Source organism: Medicago truncatula, chromosome 1 (assembly GCF_003473485.1).
Source record: "Medicago truncatula cultivar Jemalong A17 chromosome 1, MtrunA17r5.0-ANR, whole genome shotgun sequence".
Lineage (NCBI taxonomy): Eukaryota > Viridiplantae > Streptophyta > Magnoliopsida > Fabales > Fabaceae > Medicago > Medicago truncatula.
In genome coordinates, this window is record NC_053042.1 from 4810284 (window position 1) to 4837101 (window position 26818).

The 26818-nt window shown below is 33.1% G+C and overlaps 4 protein-coding genes across 5 annotated transcripts; 2 read left to right on the forward strand and 2 right to left on the reverse strand.

Annotated features, from left to right (window-relative positions):
* Positions 1 to 4019: 4019 nt before the first annotated feature.
* Positions 4020 to 8811, reverse strand: LOC25482029 (probable pectin methylesterase CGR2). The gene is made up of 7 exons (XM_013610487.3): positions 8645 to 8811; positions 8398 to 8530; positions 8250 to 8289; positions 8003 to 8044; positions 5704 to 6078; positions 4664 to 4719; positions 4020 to 4505 (listed from the first exon to the last, which is right to left on the reverse strand). Exons 2-7 carry the CDS (start codon positions 8488 to 8490, stop codon positions 4353 to 4355), a joined length of 759 nt encoding a protein of 252 aa, XP_013465941.1. The 5' UTR covers positions 8491 to 8530; positions 8645 to 8811; the 3' UTR covers positions 4020 to 4352.
* Positions 8812 to 10800: 1989 nt separating this feature from the next.
* On the forward strand, positions 10801 to 11655 carry LOC112420244 (uncharacterized). The gene has a single exon (XM_024778997.2). It carries the CDS (start codon positions 10801 to 10803, stop codon positions 11653 to 11655), a length of 855 nt encoding a protein of 284 aa, XP_024634765.2.
* A 1178-nt stretch (positions 11656 to 12833) lies between these two features.
* Positions 12834 to 16876, forward strand: LOC25482031 (uncharacterized). Of its 2 annotated transcripts, XM_013610489.3 has the most exons (6): positions 12838 to 13122; positions 13572 to 13679; positions 14242 to 14486; positions 15258 to 15294; positions 16211 to 16268; positions 16356 to 16859. In XM_013610489.3, the coding sequence occupies exons 1-6, from the start codon at positions 13006 to 13008 to the stop codon at positions 16433 to 16435; spliced, it is 645 nt and encodes a 214-aa protein (XP_013465943.1). In that variant the 5' UTR covers positions 12838 to 13005; the 3' UTR covers positions 16436 to 16859. The 2 variants fall into 2 exon arrangements, with proteins under 2 accessions (XP_039688462.1, XP_013465943.1); XM_039832528.1 differs by lacking the exon at positions 13572 to 13679 and having other exon boundaries at positions 12834 to 13122; positions 16356 to 16876.
* Positions 16877 to 21670: 4794 nt separating this feature from the next.
* On the reverse strand, positions 21671 to 26014 carry LOC25482032 (squalene monooxygenase SE1). The gene is made up of 8 exons (XM_013610490.3): positions 25605 to 26014; positions 24305 to 24416; positions 24025 to 24199; positions 23403 to 23571; positions 22949 to 23167; positions 22564 to 22839; positions 22093 to 22371; positions 21671 to 21990 (listed from the first exon to the last, which is right to left on the reverse strand). The coding sequence occupies exons 1-8, from the start codon at positions 25842 to 25844 to the stop codon at positions 21880 to 21882; spliced, it is 1581 nt and encodes a 526-aa protein (XP_013465944.1). The 5' UTR covers positions 25845 to 26014; the 3' UTR covers positions 21671 to 21879.
* Positions 26015 to 26818: the final 804 nt, after the last annotated feature.

Consider the following 26818-nt stretch of genomic DNA (forward strand, 5'->3'; position numbering starts at 1 on the left):
GTTGAGATAATCAGCACGTCTAAAGAGTCGTTTGAAATCCTTTGATTATCCACCAGTAATCCTTTGCCTGATTTGGGTGTAGTCCTTTGAAGAATAAGCTTCAAATTCATTCCCATCTTGAACGTACAAATTCTGCAGGCATGGCTGTTGTTTTGTCTTGTAGCGTAGACAGAAAACAGAGTAGTGGAGGTAGTGGTTGTACACTTGTACTTTGTCAACTCTATTAACGAGAGACAAGTGCTCAGTGCTATCCATATATCCGTTGATACCTCCCTTTCAATTCTTCGTTCTTCTTGGATAAGACTGGATTGAGAATCAGCTACTTTGAATCTTCAGTTTGATTAAAGGATCAAACGTAGCTTCTGGTGAAGATATTGCTTCTGATGAAAACTTTTGCTTCTGATGACCTTCTGCTTCTGATGACGTCATCACTTCAGAAGCACTTCAGCTTCAGGAGCAGTTTTCTTTAGATGCTCAGAATTTCTTTTTCTTTCCATTATTCTTCCAAGACCTATTGAAATAACTTGAGTAGCCTTTGGTCCTGTACACTTGAACAATTATTAATAATAACCAATTGACAATTTTTAATACCTTGTTATCATCAAAACTTAATAAGGTTCATTGTGAAACACATTTTGTTCCAACAAAATATTCATCATTAGATATTTTAACAAAATAAAAATCATACAATTTAAAAAAAATAAATAAATAAATATATATATATATATATATATATATATATATATATATATATATAATATCAATGAGAAACCACTCAAGTGCCTGACTAAAGTGGTGATATTAATAGTAATTAATTACTACAAATTATTGAAATCTATTTTTGCAAAGATCTCTATAGTAGGGCGGTGTTAGTGACTTTCAAAGACTAGCTGACTTTTAATAGTAATGCTTTCTGTAAAGCTGAAGGCGCTGCCCCTTCACCTAGGCTGATCCGTTGGAACAATAACAACTGTCGATGCACTATTTTAAATGTTGATGGCAGCTGTCTCGGTGTTCCCATTCGCGCAGGGTTTGGAGGTGTCTTTCGCGACAACACAGGAACATACATAGCAGGCTATTCGGGCTACATCAGTCATTCTCAGGACATTCTGTTTGCAGAGCTCACAGCTCTTTATCAAGGGTTAAGGTTGGCAGTCAACTTAAATTGTGAGGAATTGACGTGCTATTCAGACTCCCTTCTTGCAGTGGAGTTGATACATTTCTCCTATATTTCTATGAGTTAGTCTTTTAAGTCACTTGTTCAAAATTGAGATGAGATGTTCAGAATTTTCTCTATTTCTTAAGGATAATAGTTTCAGCCATATAATTTTTTCCATATCTCTTCTGATTATATATCTACTGGATGGACAGCAGCACATTATGAACCTTAGATGGGTATTCGTGCATGAAATATGGTGAGGAGCACAAATTACATTTTACCTATGTAGCACCGACGCACAACAATGACACATATAGTTATATTCGATTACTTCTATTTTCTTAAGTTATTACTGGTGTTCGTTCATGTATCGGTGTCTGTATCAGTGCTTCAAAACATTTGACCACCAAGAATGCCTTGAAATAGGGACTTCGTAGTCGGTTTCCCATCACAAGTTACTAGTTCGGAAGCAAATTTAATATTTTGATGCAAAAAATTTAAGTAATTGATTGCAAAATCGCAATCAATGTTAAGAGTTTTCATGATTTTTTTACCACCAAACCTTCTCAGTAATTTGTGCATCTAATTACACTTTAGAACAACCAATTTTTTCATAAAAACATGAGTTTCATGGTAAATTTTTATCGTAACGTATTATGCTGAAATTTAAGGTATAGTATATTCCTCATGGCGCTTTGAGCTTATTTTCCTTAGTTCTTAGTTTCATGGTAAAATAGAGATGTTGGATTCGAGAATGCTTAGCCTCAACCACAAATTTTAGGAGTTAAAAATAGGTAGATCCACTCTGACCATTTCTATTTTTAATAGCGGGTGAACGTCTCAATGTTATGCTGAAAGAATCAAGGGAAAGAGGGCTCTTTAAGGGATATTAATATGGTATTCAAGGTGACCAAATATTGCACCTACAATTCGCTGATGAAACTTTGATTGTTGGAGGAAAAAGCCGTTCAATGATAGGGAGATAAAGGGACACTCCATGAATTTCGGTTATGCTGAGCTTCATATAGGTTCAAAGGTTAAGGATTTATCATAAGATGAAGTTGTTGGAAGTGGTAGATATGGAAAAGTTTACAAAGTTGTGTTGTCTTGTGATGGAAAAGTGGTTCCAGTGAAGTGTTACTTGGAAGGGAAAGGAAACTATTTGAGAAGACTTTTGCTGCAGAATTAGCAGCAGTTGCACATCTTCGCCGCAAGAACCTTGTTCCGTTAAGGGGTTTGGTTTGTTTTTGAGGACCAACTCTACCTTGTTTATGATTACATTACATGGTCTAGCCACACAATCTTGACATAATCCTATTGAAGGAAGAGCCTCTTGATTGGTTAAGGGAAAAATTACAAGAGGTTTGTTTAGCCGATGCATTGTATTATATGCATGAACAATTATAAACTCAAATCATTCATAGGGATGTTAAAGCTAGTAATATAATGCTTGATTCAAATTATAATGCTCGGATGGGTGGGTTTCGGCTTGGCATGGTAGCTAGAGCATGAGCTTGATCACTATGTAAAATTCTCAACAAGAAAAGCCATCAACGATAATTGATCATTTCAGGTTGGCTGAGACAACAAGCATTGGTGGCACAATTGGCTTGGGTATGAAGAAATAAAGCGATATTCCGAAATAAAAGTGTTGAAGTGTCGAATATCAAAGAGGAGATGCTTTCGAAATAATTGGAAGATGTTGCCATTGTATGATGATCTGTTTTTTTATATAATGATCTAATTGCATTTCATTGTGCTTGTAATTGGATAGTACATCTTGTGATGTTTTTGGTTGATGAGCAATTACCATTAATAAAATCAATTCATTTTATCTTTCTAAAAAAAATAGTAAAGAGTTACCGCACGAGTACTAAAAATACTAAATGAACATTCCATTATAGCCCAAACATGTTTTGACATGAAAATCAACTTTCATGGCTTACTAAAACATGTTTTTCTTTTGAGGAACTTAAACAAATTTTCTTTTTAGGAACTAAAACAAGTTGGTGATGAGGAATTTAAAATTTAGATATTCAATCCTTCATGTATCCAATATATGACAACAATCATTCAATTTTGTGTTGTTGAAACGTGGCAATTATTCTTTCACAAAACTGCCCTTGCTTTATGGTTGAAATGTCAAAACTGCCCATGGCGTTGTATTTGTTTCAAATATTTTGTGTTCACTTATCATTGCTCTATAAGTAACGCATGAGACTAGGAGGCAAACAAAAATCTGAATTTTATAGTTATAAATTACCCTTGAAATTTCATTCACTATATTCTCTACGTTTAAACTGACTCACTACAACTTCATAGGTCACCGAAACTAATTCTTACATTAGGGTTCTTGAGTTAAGAATCGTGTGTTCTCGGTTTTATCCCTAATATCCAAAGGGTCACACCGGTAAGAAAATGATGAAATATGAAAGAAAAAAAATAAGATGAGAAAGAACCATTAGAGTTCACTATTTTGAATTATGTCTGTCTGTATTGTATAGAAATGTAAACGCTCATTTATTTATTTCATTATTTCAAACCTAAGTGCTCGTTCGGAACCACGGCACATTTGCTCTAAATGTGCGTCTGCCAAGAAGCTACATATAGTTCTCTCAAAAAAAAGAAGCTACATATTGTGGCTTCTCCATTTTCCCATCTAAAGTGCCTCGAAACGTGATATTTAAGGTGTAAACGTGCATCCAAACACTATAAGTCTACTGAAAACAAAATTTAACCATGAAAAATCCAAAAGTATCATCCTTCCCCCAGCTTTTGATCTTTCCGGTGTTACTGTGTATAATCTATAGGCTGAAAATAGATCTCATTATTTCCTCATTTAACAACAGCAATGAAGTAGAACAAATATAACAATATTTAATTTATATTTCAAGAACAAAAAAGAGGAGTATCACTTCAGTACAACAGCCACTGCCACTTAAATTATAGATCACCTAATTCAACTTATAATGTAGTTAAATACCAAATCGATTTGTCCTTTGCCGCCAAGAATTGGTATTTCAAAGAATAAATATCTATTTCAAGCAACAACAAAAGTGATACACCATCTATGGCGAATATTTATCAATGAATTAAATTACCTTTATAGAAGATTATAGAAGAAAATGTTTTAGATGAAAATGAAGCAGCAACTATCAGTGCTGCAATGCTACTCAATTTATCAGCTCACAAATCAATGGAGTGACTTCAAGTGGAATATCTGGCATTTTGGAACATAAGAATTCTGTGTTGAAGCTTGTTCAAACTTCTTATTAACAGCTTCATTCTCCTCTAAGTTACTTTGAAGGAAAAACTTGACCCACCAGGATCCACTCCTCATCTTGGCCTGAAGCATAAAGGAATCAGTTAATTTTTTATTACTAATTTAAAATGAGTTGATGATTGCAGAGCGATAATATCCTCTGCTTCAAAAAGGTTGAAGGTCTAAATAGAGGATCAATGTCAAAAGCATAGATAACAAAGCATTATGTGAAATCTACTCACCGCTCTTCCAAATTTGGAAACATCTGCTACCTTGGCCTTCTGATTAGTTGGAAAACCTTCATTTGTAGAGATGATAATCAGATGTCAGTGACAGGTTCAAAAGATTATTGACTACTAACTATTAAGACAGCCTTTAGACTACCAACATCAGCAGTATATAAAAAGCTCAAGCCCCAAGTAACTCAACAAATTTACTAAGTCAAATAGAATATACATTCGCACTACTTCAAACAGCACTTCTGCTCGAAATTGTTGAGATTTAAAAAAAAAAAAAAAATTGCAAACGTTAAATTGAGAGCTTTCAATGCGTAGAAAATGAAATGTTAATGCAATTCAATGTTTAACACATTTGGGAAGTTTACATTCATCATTGAAAGGAGTGGCAATTTTCAATAGTTTTAGAAAGGTGAGAGATAGTCTAATATCCACTTTTCTTGAAAAGGTGTGTCATTTGATATCTACTATCCTTCTTGGAAGAAGTCACTTCTCAAAAAGTTGAGGAATCCAAGTTCAAGAGAAGTGAGCAAATATCACGATCCCCTGGGTGAGTGCCCATCACTCCTTATAACTGTTATTAAGTGGGATACTCAAATTTGCACGAATGCAGTGCAGGATTATATACAACTTGGAGTGGGTTTTCATGTTTTCATAAACTTGTAACCTTGTCTGAGATAGTGAACGTTTTGTTTGGAATGTTTCCACATCTTTGATCCTTAACGGGTGCAATTTTCCCAAAAAATGTCTAATCATACTTTATCTAAATTATAATTCAACAAAAATTCCTTTGAAGTTTGAACTATCTGCTAGGTAGTATAAGCTATATTAATCAGTCAACACTGTTGAGCTCTATCAAAAACCAAACTCAGCTGTAGTGCTTCTAAATCAAAGTAATTCTGGAGAAACATAGTTTTAACGTGAATGGTAATGCATTTCTATAACCTTTAATAAACTTAATGCGAGTTTCATGTTAAGGAAATCTCTCTGCACAAAAAAATAAAGTTTACTCAGATGGGAATCAAAATTCCATAAAATGCACTTACCAGTAAATATCACTAAACCATCAGCTGATACCCTCACCAAATCAGGAAGAGTTTTATTGAGGTATCTGGGGGAAAGGTAATCCAGAGTATCTGAAACAATTACAAGAGAGAAAGATTTTGGCCTATATGGAAGAGGAAACTTGATATCAGCCACACGCACATTGCCTCTACGAATTTGTGCTTTGCAATGACTATCGGCATCCTCTATATCATACGGTTCTATACCCCAGGCCTCAGTTTCATCTTCCTTTTGCAATTTAGAGACCACATAACAAGTGTCTGGACCAACATGCAAAACTTTATGCATGCTATCTCCATATGCTTTCTGTAAAACAGGAATTGCTCGTTGGACCTCTCCACTGCACAAATAATCACCTGCATCCACAAGTTATCTGTATTATTACAAAATATATGGAACCTACTTGAACGGCAAGCTAAATGCTACTCCCTCCGTCCCAAATTGTATGACGTTTTGGACATTTCACGCATATTAAGAAATGTAATTAATATTGTATGGAAAAGAGATATTATGAGTTGTTTTACAAAATTGTCCTTAATAAATAATATGGGAAAGATAAATAAAAGACTTGAAAGAAGATAGAGTAATAAATAGTTAAGGTTATAATAGGAAAAGTAACATTAATGTTTCATTGGTATTGTAAAGTGACATACAATTTGGGACAAATATTTTTTCTAAAGTGACATACAATTTGGGACGGAGGGAGTACTAGATATAGCTAATTGTTGATGTATGTACAAAATGTTAATGACAGAGAACAATTGATCAAAGGGAAGAAAACTACCAATAAGTCATTGTGTTGGATGAAGGAGAACAAAGGGAAAGATGCTTTACATAAACATGCAACTTGTTTGGCAGTTTTATCAAATGAGGCATTAACATGTGATTCTACATCCTACCCCTACCCTTACCCATTTTTATAAACATCTCAAAGCGGCCTCCCTTCCGCCCCCAACTTTGGTGGATTTTAAACATCCAAACAAAGAGAAAGAAACCAAACCTCTCATTATGTTCATTTCTCAAAGCGAAAGATGCTTTACATAAACATGCAACTTGTTTGGCAGTTTTATCAAATGAGGCATTAACATGTGATTCTACATCCTACCCCTACCCTTACCCATTTTTATAAACATCTCAAAGCGGCCTCCCTTCCGCCCCCAACTCTGGTGGATTTTAAACATCCAAACAAAGAGAAAGAAACCAAACCTCTCATTATGTTCATTTCTCAGTTTTCAAAGATTTCAGAGAATATGTCCGTTTCTGATTTACGGTAACCATAAACAATATTTAACGATTTCAAAGAATGTATGTTGGCAATGATTTGACAAAGCCCTGTCTTCCCATTTTCTAGATCTTAGTCTTTATTTTGGATCAATAATTGGGTACTTATCGTGACCATAAAAGTTACCAAATACAATAATGAACCTAAATATATAGACGTCACAGACACAAATTGGTTTAGGCGTCACACAATTCTAGAACACAAAATTGAACACCATTATTTGAAAACATAGTTTGTATGCTATCTTAGCCAAGTTTTCTTTAGTGAAGAATTCTTTCACTGGCGAGTGAGGACTTCCACTGCTAAGTTTTCTATATCTCCATTTTCTCTCTTGAAGCAAACAGGAGAAAACTTCAATTTCCTCCCAGTTTCTCTTGTATCAAACAATGTGTTAGTGAATAAAATAAACATGCAAGTCTTAATTGTGCTATGGATTCTAGGCAGCACTAAGCATCAAATGGATCCAGAAAGAAATAAGTATCACCGTGGTTTGTTCTAACGTAATGTCTTAAATTTTTATCATTTCCAAGTACCACAAAGCACCGCATTTGATAGCAATCTCATTCACACTCAGATATCAGAGGAGAAAGGCATTGGATCGTAAGTGACAAAGGTTCTGCGCATTCACATGCACATACACGACCTAGCGTTGTTCAAATACTTTGTTCCGATCTCAAGTCCATTACACTGCATTTTTTAGATATTGTCTGCTTTGGGCTTTGTGTGAGCCCTCGCGTTTTTGTCTGTAGTAAAAGACATCTCATTGGGTTTAAGTGTGTAGGTATTATTCATAAACTAATCTTAGCCTCGATTCCCAAACAATACAAGACTTTTTGGTGAATTGGAACAGATTTCAAATTGGAAATTCATCAAGGGATATACAGTATGCAACATAATTATTGCATACCAATTAAGACAGAAGTTACAACCAATAAAAAATGACATAATTATTACATACCAAATAAAAAAGCAACAAAAATAGAAAATTAAAAAAGTACCTTCAACCCTGCTAAAGGAATCTAAACGGCCTCCAAGTCCTCCTATATACAAAACACAGCTTAATCACCACTTCACATAATATACAAAACATCACAAAAAACTATGAATCACAACACAGACAAGACACTAACACATCGATAGTTATTTGAAAAGAAAAAAAAAATAAAATACAGAATTGAATGTAATCAAATGTGTCGGTGTCAGTATTATATAATTGAAATAAGAAATAGTAGAAGGAATTGAAACCTGAGCCCCTGTACAAGTAACCAATGAGAAACAAGCCTCCCTACATTGTAAAAACAAAATTAATCAGATTGATTGATTAATTAAGCTAATGACGATGTAAATCTAAATCAATGAATTATGAATGAACAATAAGGAAATAAATTCTGACCACAATTATAAGGCCAATTGACAAAACTGGAGAAGATTTGGATTTGGTATCACCGAATCTTCTAGAAGAAGTTCCAGGTCTCCTCGACATCATTACTGGATTCAGATTTTACTTTAAAAAATTGAATATTGATCTGAAATATCAAAATTCGTAATTTTTATATCACATTTAAAGCTATGTATATGAAAACGCGTATGAAAAAGAGTAAGAGAGAGAGAGAAATAGATCTGGAATGATTGATTATTACCAGTGAAGAGTGTTATTGAAATTGCATTATTATTATGAATTGAAAGTTAGATCTGAATTAAAGGAGAGAATATGAAAGAGAGAGAAAGTGAGAAACAGAGTGTGATATGTAATGTCGCTATGATGATGAAAATGAGAGAAAAAGAAGATAGATTTAGGATTTGATGCTTAATTAACTAACAACTTGCTTCATTCAGTGAGTGTCGGTTGGTAAATTTCCAACCATGCCCAACTGATGATTATCAATGGGCCAGATCTTACTTATTAATGGGCTTTCTGTACCCATTTGTGGCCCAACTAGTGTGGGGAGTTTGGGGAGCGTCGGGAGCAGCAATGAGTTAAATGTTCAGGTAAATGGGTCCCCTCTCTTATATATCCAATGTTTCCTTCATTCCTAACCGATCTCTCAAGTGTAAGTCACCCGCATCATTAGCATGATCCATACTAGGATCCCACTCCCGATCTCCCACTGAGCCTAATCAGGACCCTGATACCAGTTGTTGGGAAGTTCGGGGAGCACCGGAAGCAACAATGAGTTAAACTTCAATGACCCTAAGAGACTTAGACATTAGGTATATAGGTCCCCTCCTTTATATATCCAACATTTCATCCATTCCTAATCGATGTAGTACATAATGACTCGCACTTGAAAATTGATACTTTTTTCCATGTTGAAATTAAAATCAAATCAAATCATCCCTAAAAAAATAAAATTAAAACCAAATAAATACTCCCTCCGTCCCACAATGTAAGTCGCTTTGACACTTTTACGTATATTAAGAAATATTTAACTTTTGTGAACTTTGTTAAAATTAAATATGTGTTTTCCTCTTTTACCCTTGGCAACACAATTACTCCAACTTAATTGCCACCATCCCACATTCCTCCAACTCCAAGGCAATGAATTCATATGGTTCCTTCTCTCTCTTCAATTGCATGTACCAAGGCAACGATACCTTTTCTCTCTTTCTCCCATGTAAAGAAAAAATTCATTTGATTTATAAAAAAACCTCCAATTTGTTCATGAAATTTTTTCAAGTTTCCCTCCAACAAATTAGTATGTGGCTGTTCATTTTTTCTATAAATTAAGATTATTGAACTAAACAAAAACATACTAATATGACTTCAAATCATGAATCTGAAATTTTTAATCAAGAAATTGATAATGGAGATGTCCAGCAACAAAATTCAAATGAAATGCATCATCTCCCCGATTTAAACATCAATGTAGCAAAAATATTGATCTTAATATCATTCCAAATTCTCCACTGCAATTTTCGTTTGACTTGAATGTGCAACCATTTGATACATGTTTGAATGAAGATGTCCAGGAGCATATTGGTAAGTAACTAAACATCCGTTTATTGCTTCTTCACGCCTCTATCTTATGATTGTAGTTAAGAATAAACTTTGTCTTATTTTCTCACACTACAAACTTGATCAATTAATTTATAGTTTTCTTTTTTAACATTATTTTACATTCCATGTTCTTATATGTTCTTTTGCGTGTTATTAGAAAGTGAACAGTATGAAGAAAATTATGCAGAAAATAGCAATGTACTACATGAAGATATTGGATTAGAATCTACGGGTATAATTTATCCTATTTATTTAATTTGTTTTCTTTTCTTTCTAATAATTAATCTATGAAAACGTCTTATATAATGTTTATTTCATCCTACATATAGAAGAAGACAATGACAATGACATGTTAGATTTGGAAGTACTAGAGGTACGAAGGAGAAAGGTGTTGTCTAATATTGAAAGAAGATTAATATATGAGGCTTTATTAGAGAAAAGTGTTGATGGAAAATTGAAAAGAGGAATGACCAGCTTAGTGGCGTCGCAATTTTCACTTCATATACGGTATGTTCAACGTATTTGGAAACTTGCCGAGAACAAAGGAGTGCATGCTGATGTGTCTAGTAAAAGGGCAGGAAATTGTGGGCGCAAGAGAGTTCAAGTAGACCTTGATCGAGTTCGTGACATTCCTTTGAAAAAAGAACAACTATTAGAGATCTTTCTGAAGCATTGGACGTGAGTAGGGGCACTTTGTCAAGATGTATTCGGTCAAAAGAAATACGAAAAAACTCAAATGCTATAAAACCTGCATTAACGGAAGGAAATAAGAAAGCTCGATTACAATTTTGCATATCAATGCTTGATAGTGCTAGCATAGATCATGATCCAATTTTCAAGGGGATGTATAACACCGTTCACATTGACGAGAAGTGGTTTTATTTGAAAGAAAAGTCGAAGAAGTTTTACTTGGTCCATGATGAAGAAGATCCAATTTTCAGTTGTCAAAGCAAAAATTACATACCAAAAATCATGTTTTTAGTGGCCATTGCTAGACCAAGATTTGATGCACAAGGAAAAGAAATATTCTCCGGGAAAATTGGTGCATTTCCCTTAATAACAAGAGAGCCAGCTAGAAGGTCTAGTGTAAATAGACCTGCTGGTACACTTGAGACAAAACCAATACAATCGATTACTAGAAATGTCATCAAGAAATGTGTGCTTGAGCAAGTTGTACCATCCATGATGGAACTATGGCCAATTGAAGAAAGGGGTCAACCAATATTTATTCAACAAGACAATGCAAAAACACACATTGATTCTGAAGATCAAGATTTTCGTTGTGTAGCCTCACAAAATGGAATTGATATTCGTTTGGTGCGTCAACCACCAAACTCTCCTGATTTAAATGTTTTAGATCTTGGTTTCTTTAGGTCAATTCAAGCCTTACAACACAAGAAGTCTCCTAACTCTGTTGATGATATTGTGGATGCAGTTCAAAAGTCATTTGAAGAGTATGACACTATCCTGTCAAATCGTATATTTTTATCACTTCAATCATGTATGATTGAAATCATGAAAGTAAAAGGTACCCACAACTACAAGATTCCACATATGAAAAAAGAACAATTAGAAAGAAGAAAGGAATTGCCAACACAAAGGAAATGTGATATTCAATTGGTGCAAGAGGTTCTTAGTTATTTAGATCAATAGGTGGAAAAGAATAGTGAGATGTTGAAGTTACTTTCATTTTTGTGTTTTGAGTATTGCTTGGATTTATTCATGTTAGAATATGCTACTGAATGGTTATGAAGAATTATCGTAAAATAAAATCACAAAATTAGTGATGAGTAAATAAACAATTAACAAGAATATAAGTAAGATTGAGAAAGGATAAAAAGATCTTAAATTCATAAAAAAAAAAAAAAAAAAAAAGTTTTTGTCTGATGCATGGCTCATATTATTGAGAAAGGATTTCCCCTTAAAAACAACTCTTATTATAAGATGATGAAAAAGACAACTTTTAATAAAACTTTGGAAGATAAATCTTGCGTAATTTCTTGTACTCCTTTTTAATTTCGTCTGAACTGTCATCTTCCTCGTCAGGAAATTTGTTCAAATCCAAACCATTGTTTTCAGGGATATTTAAATCAATGTTTAAGTTGTCTTCAACATCTTCCAAGTTGTCTTCAACATCTTCTTCATCCATGGTATCTAGAACCATCTCTGAATCAATGGGATCTTCATCATCTTCTTCATCCATGGAATCTGGAACTATTTCTGGGAATTTAGAAACTTCATCCCCTTCAGTATCAGTAAAAACCTCAGAATCTATAGAGTCTTCTACTACTTCTGAAAATGTTTTTGTGTCTTTGGAAATTTTCATGGTTAAAAAAGTAACATTATCATAGTTAGATACAAGTTTATAAAGAGTCTGAGTAACAATTTGTGGAGAGAGTCAATAGTTAAGTTCAATGTCAAATTTAATTAATGTGGATTATATGGGAACCATGAATAACAATAGTAAATGCATGGGAACCGTGAATAGTGAATATATTGATTATGAGAACCTTGAATAAAAAGTTTTGGAAAAAGAGAATGGACAAGGGTAAATTAGGAAGAACATGAATAATTTTACATTGATATTGCAAAACGACTTATAATTTGGGACAAATGTTTTTTCCAAAGCGACTTACATTGTGGGACGGAGGGAGTAATAAGGTTTTTAGTCAACGTATTTAAAACCACATTTTTTGTCCCTTATTTTTCAATTTTGGAGGGGTTTTTCAAGTACCTTCTCACATAAATGGGCTTCATGTCGGCCCAATTAGGTCTCCCGAGTTGCCACGTCATATGAAGTGAAACCGAAAACAAATTTGTTTTCCTTTTTTGTTTTTTTAAAAGGTGAATTCAATTAACGGGAATCTCATGCACCAGTGGGAAAGAAGACGCAAATTGCGCCGATTATTCAAAAGGAGAAAGCATAGAAATTGAAAACATGTTATTGGAATTATTATTAAATTGAATTTTGATATTATTGAGATTGGTTGATTATTTTTCTAAATGAAGGAAGATGAAGAAGGTGATGATAGGAAAATCAACGAAGAGAAAGTTCAAGAATTCAAGCTTTGGGGAATTTTTCTCTTTGGCTTAATTGGTGCTACCGCCACCACCTTCGCCGTTAGTTCTACTCCTTCTCTTTTCTTTTCATTTTCATTTTTATTTTACGTGATTTTAGGATTGGCATCATCAATTTGATTCTGTTATCATCAAAACCTTTTATTCATGAAGGAGAAGCGCTTATGAAGGAGAAGCTATTTCTATAACAAATCATAGAATACAGTTAAATTGTTTTCGTATAAGTGATTCTCATAAGCTATATTCGAGAGCTTAGAAATTAAGCTGAAACATGTCATAAGTTGTTTTCATAAGTTCTGCCAAATGGTCTCACAAGTGTTTATGTCAATAGATAAGCTCAAATAAGTCAAACCAAAGAGACTCTATATTCTGTTAACATGGGTTGTTAAGTTTTTATTTTCATTTTTTTTTGTATTTATCTCCGAAGTATTGTCGATCGATGTGAATCACAGTGAAACTGAGCATATATGCTATTGTCGAACTTTTTGTAGTTGTCTAGGTCGAAAGGTGGTTCTTTTCGATCAGCTTTTCAAGAAGAAGCATGGAAGAGGTACAATAAGCGATTGCAAGAGGAATACGAGGAAGAGGCTGAGAGAGTGGTGAGTTTTTAATATACTACTTTCTTCTAACCTGATTTTATTGTTATTTGTGGTCGTCGTCAAAATGAGAGGAAACATTTTGTGATGAAGCAAATTTTTGTGCAATCTCTATTAGTTGATTGTAGGAATTGGATTCCCTGTTGTAACTGTGTGACACAGCTCAACCGTCTGATCTAGATGACGGCTGAGATTTTTTCACTGCGTGAACCTGATTGTGTGATTTGAACATTCCGATCTTTAATCAACGGTTGAGATGAACCACCATATGTGATTTCAAACTGCAGGAGATATCAATCTGTTGATTGTTGTAAGCTGCAAAGAAGTACAATTTTTTGTTTGCTTAGATGTTTCATTGCTTGGTTAGTGCTAGGCGATTTTTGTCTTGAGCCTTATGATAGTCACTTCACTTATGATTACAATAAGCCACTTGTGATAGTCACTTATGATAACTCACTTACGATAAGCCATTTATGATTAGTCACATATAATATTTGTTATAAGCCACAAATGATAGTCGCTTCTGATAAGTCATTTAGGTAATGTTTCTATCTTCTCTTTGTAGGAAAGAATAAGGCAAATGCAAAGTGTGTTTAATAGAGAAAGGGAGAAGACGTTTAGAAGAAAATACGAGAATTGGAAGGAAAATGGTTCTGGCACAAATCCTCAGCATTTCCAAAGAGATGATTGGTATTCGAAAGCTGAACAAACCTTTAGAGACCAATGGAAAAATTACCAAGACACCCCAAGGGAAAATGGAAGCATAAATTATTCATTAACACACCACTACACGGTTTTGGGTCTTGACAGGTACTCACAGAAATCTAGTGTTATTTTTAATAGTGTCTTGTATCAGCGACAATTATATCAGAATGCTAAAATATAGGTTATATTCAATATTTTCAACTTTTTTTTTAATTCAAAATGATTTAATTTTGATCCTATAAAGAATAAAGAATTTTACATATTCAAAAGACCATGTTGTTGCACTTGTTTAAAGATGTGTTTAAAGATTCTGCATTATGTAAAACCTTAATTGCTACAATGATCTGAACTTGTTTGCTGAGAGTGTATGACCTGAAAATGTGTTATAAGTGGGAGACATCATCCAGTTATGTAAGGATGAGTTAGGCCAAATATAAAAGCATAATATGGTATAAGAGTCTATTCAAGATCTGTTGGGACAAACATTCTATCAAGCACTCTGAGCCCCCCACTTATAAGCATATTTGCAGACCATATCTTAATCAATGTAGGCTTTTCAATAAATGTGATTTGATAGATACGGTGTGTGTGCGCGCGTGTGTGTGTGTGTAGAAAATGTTGGATAACAATAACTTTTCTAAGTGGATATACATCTGGAGGGTCAGCAATAACATATCTTAATTTGAAGCAGTATATGATTATAACCCAATAAAAAAATATGTGATTTTTGGCATATGTTCATAGCTGATAGATCATCGTTTGTGAACAGAAACCCCTTAATTTAATTGTATACCATCTGCATTAAAAGTTAGCAATAGTATGCTTGTTTGCGTTCATGATTAATAAATAAAGGTTTCTTCTTATGATTGATCCCAGGTCTAGAACAACACCTTATACAGATGCTGAAATAAAGGTAATTGAAATTTCTCTTTTTAACATAATATCTTGGCATATTACTGAATGCTTTGCGACTATGATGATAGTCTTTTGTCTATTTCCCCTATCACCCTCTGTCATATTTATCATATGGCTAGCTTTGACACTTTTCATTGATGTTATTTGTCGGATGGTATGCTTAGCACCATTATTATTTCTTAAATGAAAAACTAGTTTTGTACCGTTTTGTTGGACACTAGTTAAATAATTTGAAAATTATTGTTTGTATGATATGTGCTTGAGAAAAATTATAAGACTGCCACAAGATGTTTGTAAATTATACCAACTATTTTGATTGGCATTAGGCAAAATCCTATGGTATGGTGCCAAATGACCTGTGAAATGCTCTAAAGTATAAAGGAGTTCATATCAAATATATTCAACCTATACGGATGGATTGCGAGAAGAAGTGTCACACATTTCTTTTCTTCTCCGCGACGTAACTCAGAAATGTAAATATGTGGGACCTGACGTATTTTTTCTACTCTTCTCAATTTATTTGCTGACTGAGTAGTAGAAGTTTCCCATTTCTCTTCTCAATAAATAGTCCGTAGGCTTGGAAGTTTTGTGGATGATTTTTCAATTGAGAGATATTTATAATACAATCTCTAACATACTTATTATGATTAGTGGGACTTGTATGAATTTCATTCAATAATAAAGAGTACAATGCTACTAATTTTATTTTTCTACAACAATAGATTTGCAGCAATGATCTACTTTAAGTTTATACTTTTTTACCTTGATTTTCTGTAATACTTACTATGTGTGATTATTTATATACATTGCTATACAATAATTATTTTGTTATCTATATTTTGCTTTGACCTTTGTTTCATTTTCGGTAATACTTAGGTTCATTTTACAATATTTTATTCTTATCTCTTTCACAGACAGCGTTTAGGACGAAGGCAATGCAGTATCATCCTGATCAGAACCAGGAGAATAAAGGTAGGTCTTGTCTAGATATCTTAAGATCTTGTCATCTTAAATTGTGTCATTATTACTTAATGATTCATGGATGTGAAAATGTGACAGAGGCTGCTGAAGCTAAGTTCAAAGAAGTAATGGATTCATATGAGGCCATACAACAAGAAAGAAAGAATCATAGTCTGTAATTGCAACCTTGCCTGATAATCCAGGCACCCTGAAGGATGCGAGGTATTCAAAATAAGCATAATTTTTGGGGTTGTGGCTAAGGTTGATGTAGTCCACTGGTATGCTGAAAACCAAGGGAACCCTCAATTTTGGGTATTTAATACACAATAGTGGTTTGTATCACAATGTTGTTGTTATCATAATAAGAGCCATTGATTTTTATGTCGGGAACTCATAAAACAGAGCAGCCTAATGTGTATTTAGGTATGAAACAAACGGTTGAATTATTACTATAATTTTATTTGATTATTTTTGAAATGGCAAAAATAGCCCAACGGCATAGAAATCAGTTTGTGTAAGGAACTCAATTTGAGCATAAGCTATGTTGTAACTATTACAATTTTAATTTGTAGGATTGTTTGTTTTTCCACTGGTTTAAAATTACATCGGACAACTCCCAATATCCCTTGGTCTTAATGATGTCATTAGACATGTTTGTTTGTTATCAAATCAAATTGATTATGATATGGCTCTGGCTTTAGCTTTAGTAAGTACTAGTAATTGAGATAAGAGTGAAGTTTTGCAAGTTCTCAGGAAGTTTAAGTAGCAAACACATTATTGGAGAGATGTGACATTTTTTAATTTGCATTGACTGTAACATCTTGAAAATGAGTTATCATAATTTTTAAATGGGTTAAATATGTTTTTGGTCCCTATAATATACCAATTTTTTGTTTTAGTCCCTCTAAAAATTTCCTTCAATTTTTAGTCTCTATAAAATTTTCAATTATTACTTTTGGTCTCTCATTTAAAGTAAACTCATATGTATAATTCATATTTTTAAATAAAAATTTTCAGAAAAATGTAGAATATTATAAGGATCTCTCCCAAAAAAATTTAGAATTTTTTACCAAAACATGAATTAAATATGAATTTTTATAATATTCTATACATTTCTGCACAATTTTATTAACAGTGGTTGAAAATTTTATAGAGATTAAAAGTTGAAAGAAAAATTTTGAGGAACTAAAATGAAAAGTTGGTATACTTATAGGGACCAAAAACATAATTAATCCTTTTCAAACAAGTGAAATGCTTCTGTAAAAAAAAAAAAAAAAAAAAGGTGGAATGCTCCTGCTTAAGTTAAATATTGACCGACCTCAATTTTTATTTTGTTATCGATTAGTTGCCTTTGCAACTAGGTTTAAATTTTAAAATTGTAAATCATTTCATAGATTGTAATTTAGGATGTTCGTAGTTTGGTTTCTTTTCTAAATAAGTTGTAGTTACCATGCTCATAATTTGTTTCTCAAGGTTGATTCAGTAACTTTGTGTTGCTGATCGTAAGCTTACTTGGAAATTGGAATATATGTTGTGCAAGACCTCTTATATGATCCAATTTGCATCTTTGTGCTCAGACTTCCAAAATGTATATGCTCATTAAATAATCATATATTAGAACCCATAAATCAATGTCTTGAAAAATGAAGGTAAAGATTGTGTTTCTGATTGCTAGTAGTCATTTCAAAAACCGAGTCCGATGATATACATATACCTGCATGCGAAAAATTGTGATTACCATTAAGAACTGGAAAAAGTTTCACCATTATCCACATTGTTGTCACCATTTTTCGTCACATTCATCAGCGTGATTGTCATTCATCGCCGCTGCATATCGGTCTCATTAGGATTAGAGCTGAACATTCTTCACAGACCAGCACCTAACTGTAATATTTACATTATTTTCCAGAATTCGGAAAGAGATTTGCAATACCATTGTATAGTTAAGTTAATGGAACAATGAGCAATTCAAAGTAACATTTTTTTAAAAGGAGCATTGTTTATAGTTTATAATCTTTAGGCACCCTAAAAAAAACACTCAAACAGTAATTAATTAGCATGTGTTGTCAAATTGTAGTTAACTATCGTTCATTACCTCTTAAATCGGTTTAACTAATTTAAAAAGTGTTTAAATCGGTTTAAAAAGGTACGTAACGGTCATTAGTTATCGTTTGAGGACTGAGGTATTTGCCGTTAGTATAATTAAAAAGGTGTGTCTAAGTAAATATCACCTTTATGTCATGTAGTATTAATTACACCAGCACGTTGGTACTAATTTGTTATTGTTGATGATGAGGGTTCGAAATAAATAAAATGTTTAAAATTTAATTAAATCAAACTAGTATAAAATTAATTGACATTGATCACGAGTATGGGAAAAAATTCAATGGAATATTCATTTAGTTGAGCTATAAATAAACTGTGGTAAGCAAAACAGCTAAAGATGCGAACAGAGAAAGGAAATTTGGAACGAAACCATATATATCGAAGGAGAATTTTAGCATTTCTGAGGTAATGTCATTGTTACCATACTTTTTCAATATGAGTTTTCTCCCCTCATACACTATACTATGCATAAGATTCTTGAGATTTCTTTTCCAATCAAACAAAGAAAACTTTATTAAACAAGTATAAAAGATAAAAGATTATCAACAAAAGGAAAAAGTTAAGGGGAGAGATCGTACAATCTCCACCGAAACAAAATTAATAAATTGCTTGTTGATCTTTAGTTAGGTAAATATTTTTTTTTTTATTGAAAAGAGTTTAGGTAAGTTAAGTTTTGGAATCTCATTTGAATTAGACCAGACTTCAAGGTTCAACGAGTAAATGTGTTTACAAATCACTCATAAAAATGGTTCTAGTGTTAATAGCGGGAGTTGAATTCACACCCTTATAGAGTATCAGTCAACTCTTTATTAACTGAGTCAACCTTCATTGACATTTCATAAAAAAATGATGTACGTTAATAAACTAAATTAGAGAGGCGACACCAACGGAAATTGAGTCTAGCAAAGATTACGTCTAACAACGTAGTGAAACTTTTAGAATCGTAGGTCAAGTTTCATTTTGTCTCTTACCTAACCAATAGAGATCAAATTACAACTACATCAAAGTGAAACTTAATATAAACAAAATTGGCCAAATATATAATTAATCCTTAAAAAAAAAAATAAGAACATTAGTTTTCATTTTTCTGGTTAGGTAATTTGAGGTCTTTATTAGTTAACTTTGAATAGTTAACCATACTTTCACTCATTATCCATGTATAATTGTTTTGTTTTATTCTTTGTTGCAGCAAACTAAATAACTTTCTATAAAGGTCAATCAATTTTCTCCAAGACAATGCTTGCGTTTTTAACTTTTTTTAGAGAAATTGCTTTCATGGCTGTTCCTGCTAGTAATCTCTTGGAGGCTTGCTACCTATGCTGATATACTCTTCGTGTTCATTATCAAATTCTTGCGCACCAAGTTCAATAAATCGGGTCAGTGATATAACTAAGTGTATGAAAGTTGAGCATATAAGATATAGTGATTGATAAGTATTTTTGCACAATCCGAAATTTTAAATCAAAATCAAATATTATTTTTTATTATGAGTTTAATTTATATCCATTGTTTGTGTAAAAAAACAATTTTATGTTTAAAAAATTATGTAAAAAAATTCATACTTTTATAAAAAATAAAAATAAAACTTGTTTAAAAAAAAAACAATTTTTATGATGTTATACACTTTTATAAAAAATAATAATAATAATTTTGCTTAGAAAAAATTAAAACTTGTTTGATTAGTTTGTTTCTAAACAAAATTTCAAAACTATTCTTCATTAGCTGTTTTTAAAACTAAAGAACCAAAACAAATAATACTTATTTTTAAAAAACGGATAATACTTATTTTTCTTGTTTGAGTCATGCTTGTGTCAAAAAAAAAAATGAACAAGACGTTTTTATATTATCTTCTAAAAACTGGAAAACGTGGTGTTTTCCACAACCCTTCATGGCTGAAATCAGTATGGTTTTAAGGAAAATATTAGGTGTCTTTAGGGCATTCTTTAAAAATAAAAAAAAACGTAACATTTATAAAGAAACTCGTAAATTTATTACATTGATAAATATTTGACATGTATTTTAAAACAAAATTTCATTTCATTTAATTGTATTTCAAAACAAAATTTATTACTTTGTTAGCACGACCCACTTTAAAAAATTAGTACTATTACATAAGATACAAAGAACATTCTATTAATTTTTCCTCACATTTTTTTCTTTTCTAATGACTTCAGTACGCAAGCACAGCTTTAGTGATGACATTGAATACTCAGCGTGGCAGTGGACTTCAATGGGTGATAACAAGTAACAACAAATGAAGATGAAAATTAAGATAGATTAAGGTAGAATTGAACACTTGACTGATGACTTTAAAATAGCTTATTTAAACTTATTTTATGATATAAGCACTTTTGTAAATGTTGAGAAGCGTTCAAGAAAATAACTAATCAAGTGTTAGTAAATTATTGGTCAAATATCTCCCCGAGTCCTTTAAGTTTCATGTTTTTTTTCAGATAGATCCTTTAAGTTTCTAAGATTTCAAATAGGTCCTTTAAGTTTGTAGTTTGTTTCGGATAGGTCCTTTAAGTTTCTAAGGTTTCAGATAGGTCCTTTAAGTTTCGAGTTTGTTTCATATAAGTCCTTTCTATCAACCTCCATTAAACCAAAGTTGATTTGATAAAAAGGATTTATCTGAAACAAACTCGAAACTTAAAGAACCTATCTGAAATCTTAGAAACTTAAAGGACATATCCGAAACAAACTCGAAACTTAAAGAACCTATTTAAAACCTTAGAAACTTAAAGAACCTATCTGAAACAAACGTGAAACTTAAAGGACCCTGGGAGGTATTTGGCATAAATTATTCAATCTATGAGTTGTATTTTATCTTTTCTTCACTTATGAAAATGACTCAAGCACTTACTGAATCAGTAATTATTATTAAGTAAGCAGTGTTATCTCCTAATGCTTCCTCAATGTTAAAATGAGTTGTATTATCAAGGTTGTTTCAGTGCAGTTTTTTATGCAAGACAAACCATGACCTAACTAATCAGGGATTACCATTCATATTTGTTTTAAGCTTGTAAAATAAGTTATTAATTTGTTAGCATTTTGCTATTTACATTTACAATGACAATTGATATCAGAGAATGATATCAAACGCAGTGTTATGATGAATTGCGGATGGTATTTTAGCTGGTTTTTTGTGTCAGAAACTTGGATATGCTCCAAGTGCAGCCGCAAAGACTAATTATCGAATCGAATAGGACCATAATAGCAAAAAACTCTCTCTCAAGAGTCTTAACGTTGGTGCATTTCTAGCCTCTAGGACTACATTCGGACTCATAACATCTAATTAAGAGGGATGGTAGTTATAGTCTGGTATGTAATGGATTAAATTTTCTAAAATAGCAAAAAGGAACTGAAATACATGCACTTTTGAGATCGTACCAGTTACAAACTACAAAGAATACACACTATGCCAAAATGTATACATATATCTATTAGCATCAACCTTTCATCAAATTCTCAAGAATGGGTGATAAAGCTAGCTCATCTTGATAGCAACTTTATTTTTTCAAAATGCATTTACCGGGGGAGCTCTGTAATAAGCTGGAACAGTGGCAGGGAAAAACATCTGCCGAATTCCTTCGGCCTTAATTATGGGTAAAATGATTCCAGATGCACCCTAGGAATAAATAAATTTTGTTCCGAAGAGTTAAGTTTCATGCTGTTTGTTAAGACACAAAAAACTGGAATAAAAATAATATGATAATACGATAATACTTACAGAGAGTAATCGAGCTCCAATCCACACCCGCTTAGGTGAAGGAAATGGTAATAGTAAACGGCCAACACCAAATACCGCGACAGCAAAGAAATGGAGAACCAAGCTTAAGGGCCGAGGGTTTAATCCTGAAAGTAAAGAGATCGGTCCTTCTGAGAATAAGCCTCCAAGGCTGAGATAATCAAAACAAGCTTGGCGCATTTCCTTCCTTGCTTCATCGGGGGATGCACTGAAAACCTTGTAAAGGGCTCCTGCCAATGTATTTATGGTGGATGCCACAGGCTGCAAATTGAATGACAAACATTAGTGTTTTAAGCTTTAGAAGTGTTGTTGGGTGAAGTCAATATTGGTGCATTGAAAGGCATTCTCCTCCATCTTATCAATTGGATCACTGGTAAATCCAGATTGCTTTGTGACTGCTTATTTATTTGTGCTGGAAACTTAAACAAAACCAAGAAAGGCATACAACATTACCTTCCGCAAGGTATAAAAGGATTCGAGGTATTTGCAAAGTGTAGGTGCATCGTTCAGGTCACGCATAGGCTTGAGAAGATTTCTCAACACCACAATGTCAGACAATGCTACGGTCATTCCGCCCCCTGTTAGTGGATGACGCATGTTGAATGCATCTCCCATCAGTACGGCTCCAGGAGTAGGACGAGGATCTGCTGGCATACTTCTGTTTGGCATTGTCCTTATGTTGCCTTTGTCCACTGCGGCTATGAATGCATCATAAAGCTCAGGGGGGACCTGCAATCATTTTCAACGTAATGTGAACAAAATTCTACTCTGAAATAAAAGGGTAAACGACATGCCAAGGCTAAAAAATAATTTATAGAACTTGAAGAATGATTGGTACCTGTGGAGCAACTGTCGTCTTTAGATACTTTGTCATATCACCGTTTGAAATAGAAGGAACCTTCGTTCCAGGTACATCAACCAGACAACGAATCTCTGTACTGCTTATAGGATAGAAAAGAATTGGCGAAGGATCTCCAAGTATGACATGGCCGTGATTAGCACATGGAAGTTCACAGTTCTCTAAAATTAAGCCAACAAAACAAGAGGGATTATCTACCTGCAAACAAAGCAATATAAGATATTAATCCAGAATTCTACATACTGCTCCTTCTATGCATGACTAAGAGCCTTTAGTAGTAAGAAATTCTGAACCAACCGCTTTTGTAAACCAAAATAACAATCAATGAATTACGGAAATTTTTTGTTTAGTAGTTGTGGCTTATTTCTTAGAAAGGAGTTGACAAACATGACTGGAAAATCCAGTACAGAATCATTCTGAAAGGAATTCTCACCTTAGGGTTGCAAAGAGAACGACGCAAGTTTGAGAAACAGCCATCACAAACAATGGTAAGAGGAGCATATGCTGTCAATGCCTGACCATCTTTATTCTTGTATTGCACACCTTTGATTGTCCCCTTCTCTTCAAGTAGGGAAATGACTGTTCCTTGCTCCATATTTACACTGCAAATATTGAAAAAGGAAAAACATTGCTTAAATATGAGTTAACGGGAATATATCTTCACATCAATTGAAATTTAAAAAAGTACATTCAAAAATTCTCAAAAATCATCTCTGATCATATTATGAGAATTTATATCAACTGGCCGTCCTTACTCCGTAGGATGATATGATCAAGTACTAGGAGACACAAGCTAATAGCAGAAAACTTTCAATAGAACTAATTTGGATCAGGTAACATGAGTAAATTAAATATCAACCCAAAGGGCATCTATATGGAAAATAGAAACTGAGGTTAAATTATACTTTTAGTACAGAGATTAAATCCTAAATGTAGCAACGAATAACAGGCAGTTCCAACAATCTAGCAAGTCAATCTCTATATATGACAAACAGAAATTAGTAAGGAAGATCCACAAGCATATATTATACATTCACAAGGGAAGAAATGATTACTTGGGAAGTGAGGCAGCTTTCTCTCGCATCCTCTGAATAAAACGCCCATTGTGAAAGCTTCTGCCAGAGACATCTGAGTGAAACTTTTCCAAGGGATAAGAGAGACGAGTATGTTTCCCGTCCTTAAAAAGAGCATAACCAAACACTCGCTGTGCATCAATATTGTCCACACAATCTGCAGTTAAACACAAGACAGTCGTTAGGCAGGAAGATCTGAACACAATTTCCTTTATAGCACTCATGATCCACCATAACCTAAAGGTTCAGTAATTTACACTACCTTGAAGCCCGAGTTCAACTAATTTGAGATAGCCACCGGGTTGTAGCAACTCTCCAACAATTCTGTCAGGCTCACTCAAATCTCTTTCAATAATATGCACTCGACGTCCATCCTATATTGCATAATATTTTATATAGTCAATACTCATTTGTATTTTTTATTAAAAGAAAACAATACTCAACACACAAAGGTTAGCACAACTCGTAAGACTTAAAAACTCTCAAAAACTATGTATGTCCTGAATCTAACTGATCAACAATACAAAACCAACAATATATCTTGCTGGCAAAATAGAAGATTAGCCAGTGAAAGGTATAGGCGCAAAACCCATCACAAAGTTTAATTCTCTTATGTGGTCAAATTGCAGGCAGCATAACTAAAAAGTGACCAACAGGTTTGGGTTTGCACATTTGAGTTTATCAACTGGCATAAACACTTGTGAGACAGTTTGGGAAAACTTACGAAAACAGCTTACGACATGTCCATAACTTGTTTTCAGCTTATTTCCATAAATTCTCCAAGATATCATATGAAAATAGCTTCTAGCATATATTGAAACAACTTTATTTTATCTTTTGGTATAGCAATAGCTTATACATAAGCACTTTTGCTATAAACTTATAAGCGCTTAATTAAGTTATTTATCCAAACAAGACCCACAATATATAAAGCTTTTTAATAAAATCCTGAGGTGTATATATAAAAGATCTACTGAACATGCAATATTAGTCAACATCACAATCCCATGAGAGACAACAAGACACATTATTCCAAGTGTTCAATTGGATAACAACCACACAACAAGCCCGTGGTTACAGCCTACTGCAGATTGTCATGTTGTCATTTTCTTTCAACAAAGGTACAATAGACAAAACATTATTTTGTTTTACTTTCATTGGTGTACCACTGACACCTCTTATCCGGTGTTCAACATGTGTCAGTGTATTCGACATTGACACAACAACACATGAATACATTCAATTAACTCATTTTCTCAAATTATTACAAGTCGAAGTGTCGTGTCAGTGATTCATAGCTTTTCATTGGTCAAACAACTCTTTCATCAAGCTATTCCTCTCAAATAGATTTAAAATTTCAAAAAACAAAAACACCAAACTAACAAAAATATCGAATTATTTGCCTTTTTGCTATATCAACTTTCTTTATTCACCACAACTAACTTTTCACGTCAATTCAAAAAACCTCAACAATATAAAAAATAACGCCATATTCAATATTCATAATAAAAAAACCACAAACGCAATTTAAAAAAATAATCGATTAAATCTCGATACAATACCTTCCCAAGTGTATGAGCCAAAGCAGCACCAGCAATACCAGCTCCAACAATGATAACATCAGCATCACCGTTAAGTTTGTCCGATTTAATTTCACCGGCATCAGTACTCGTCACGCTATCCTCACGCTGATTTACCTTCTCATTCACATCATAATTCTTCTTCCCGGCGAAAATCAAATTGTATAACGCAAATAGACTCAAAACAGAGCTTAAAATCCAACCGATATTGTATAGATCCATATCGGAGGAATCTCGCCGGCGATGGTGACAGTGGTGATGACGGAGAATTAGGTGTAGTTATTGGCGTTTGAGATTCTTCTCTCTCTCTCTGCCAAGTTGGCAGAGGAAAAATGAAGGGTTTTGGATGTAACAGAAAGTGAGGGAAAGTAGGACGCATTTTATAATGCATGAGAGATGCGAGACGGCCACGGACGCATGTTATTAGCTGTCTTTGAAAACAAGAGAAAGGATTTGTACTAATGTGCGCTGTGTGCGTGTTGGATAAGACTTAAAAGTCCCGCGCTCTTTTGACTCATATCAAATGTTCACTTGATTTATTTTTATATTAATTTTTTTCATTTTATGTGAATGTGTCTGAATCTTTTTGATTTGGGTTTGTGACTATATTAGACTTACACTCATCTAAAAATATAATTAGAAAGAGAAAAATCAATTTTTTATTTATTAAATAACTAGATGATAAACTAAGTTATTGGCTCGAGTGGTTAATGAGATCCACTGAAGAATAAATTGTTTGAGAGAATCTAAATTTAATTTTTAGGTGGAACAATTATTGATCAAATTTTACTTACGTCCTAATCGAAATTTGGATTATTATGATTATTTTTCGTTGATATACTCCCTTTGTCCCTTTTTATAAGAATATGTAACAAAAATCATGAGTATTGGAAAATTTGTTGAAGTAATACATTTATCTTTAAATATAAATGTAATTTTTTTTTTTGTGGTGGTCGGATTCGAACCTCAGACCTTATATATATCATGCATTGTTCATATCAACTGAGTTAAGCTCACAAGGACAATAAATGTATTTAATATAATATTATTTTTCATACTTTAATACAAATTAATTGTATTAATAAGAGGTACATTTTTTTTTTTTGTCAAAAAAAGATTATGTTTAAAGAAAGAATAATAAAGGCGTCTACAATTTTTTAGATGTCTTACATTTAAGGACAAATAAAATTTTGAAA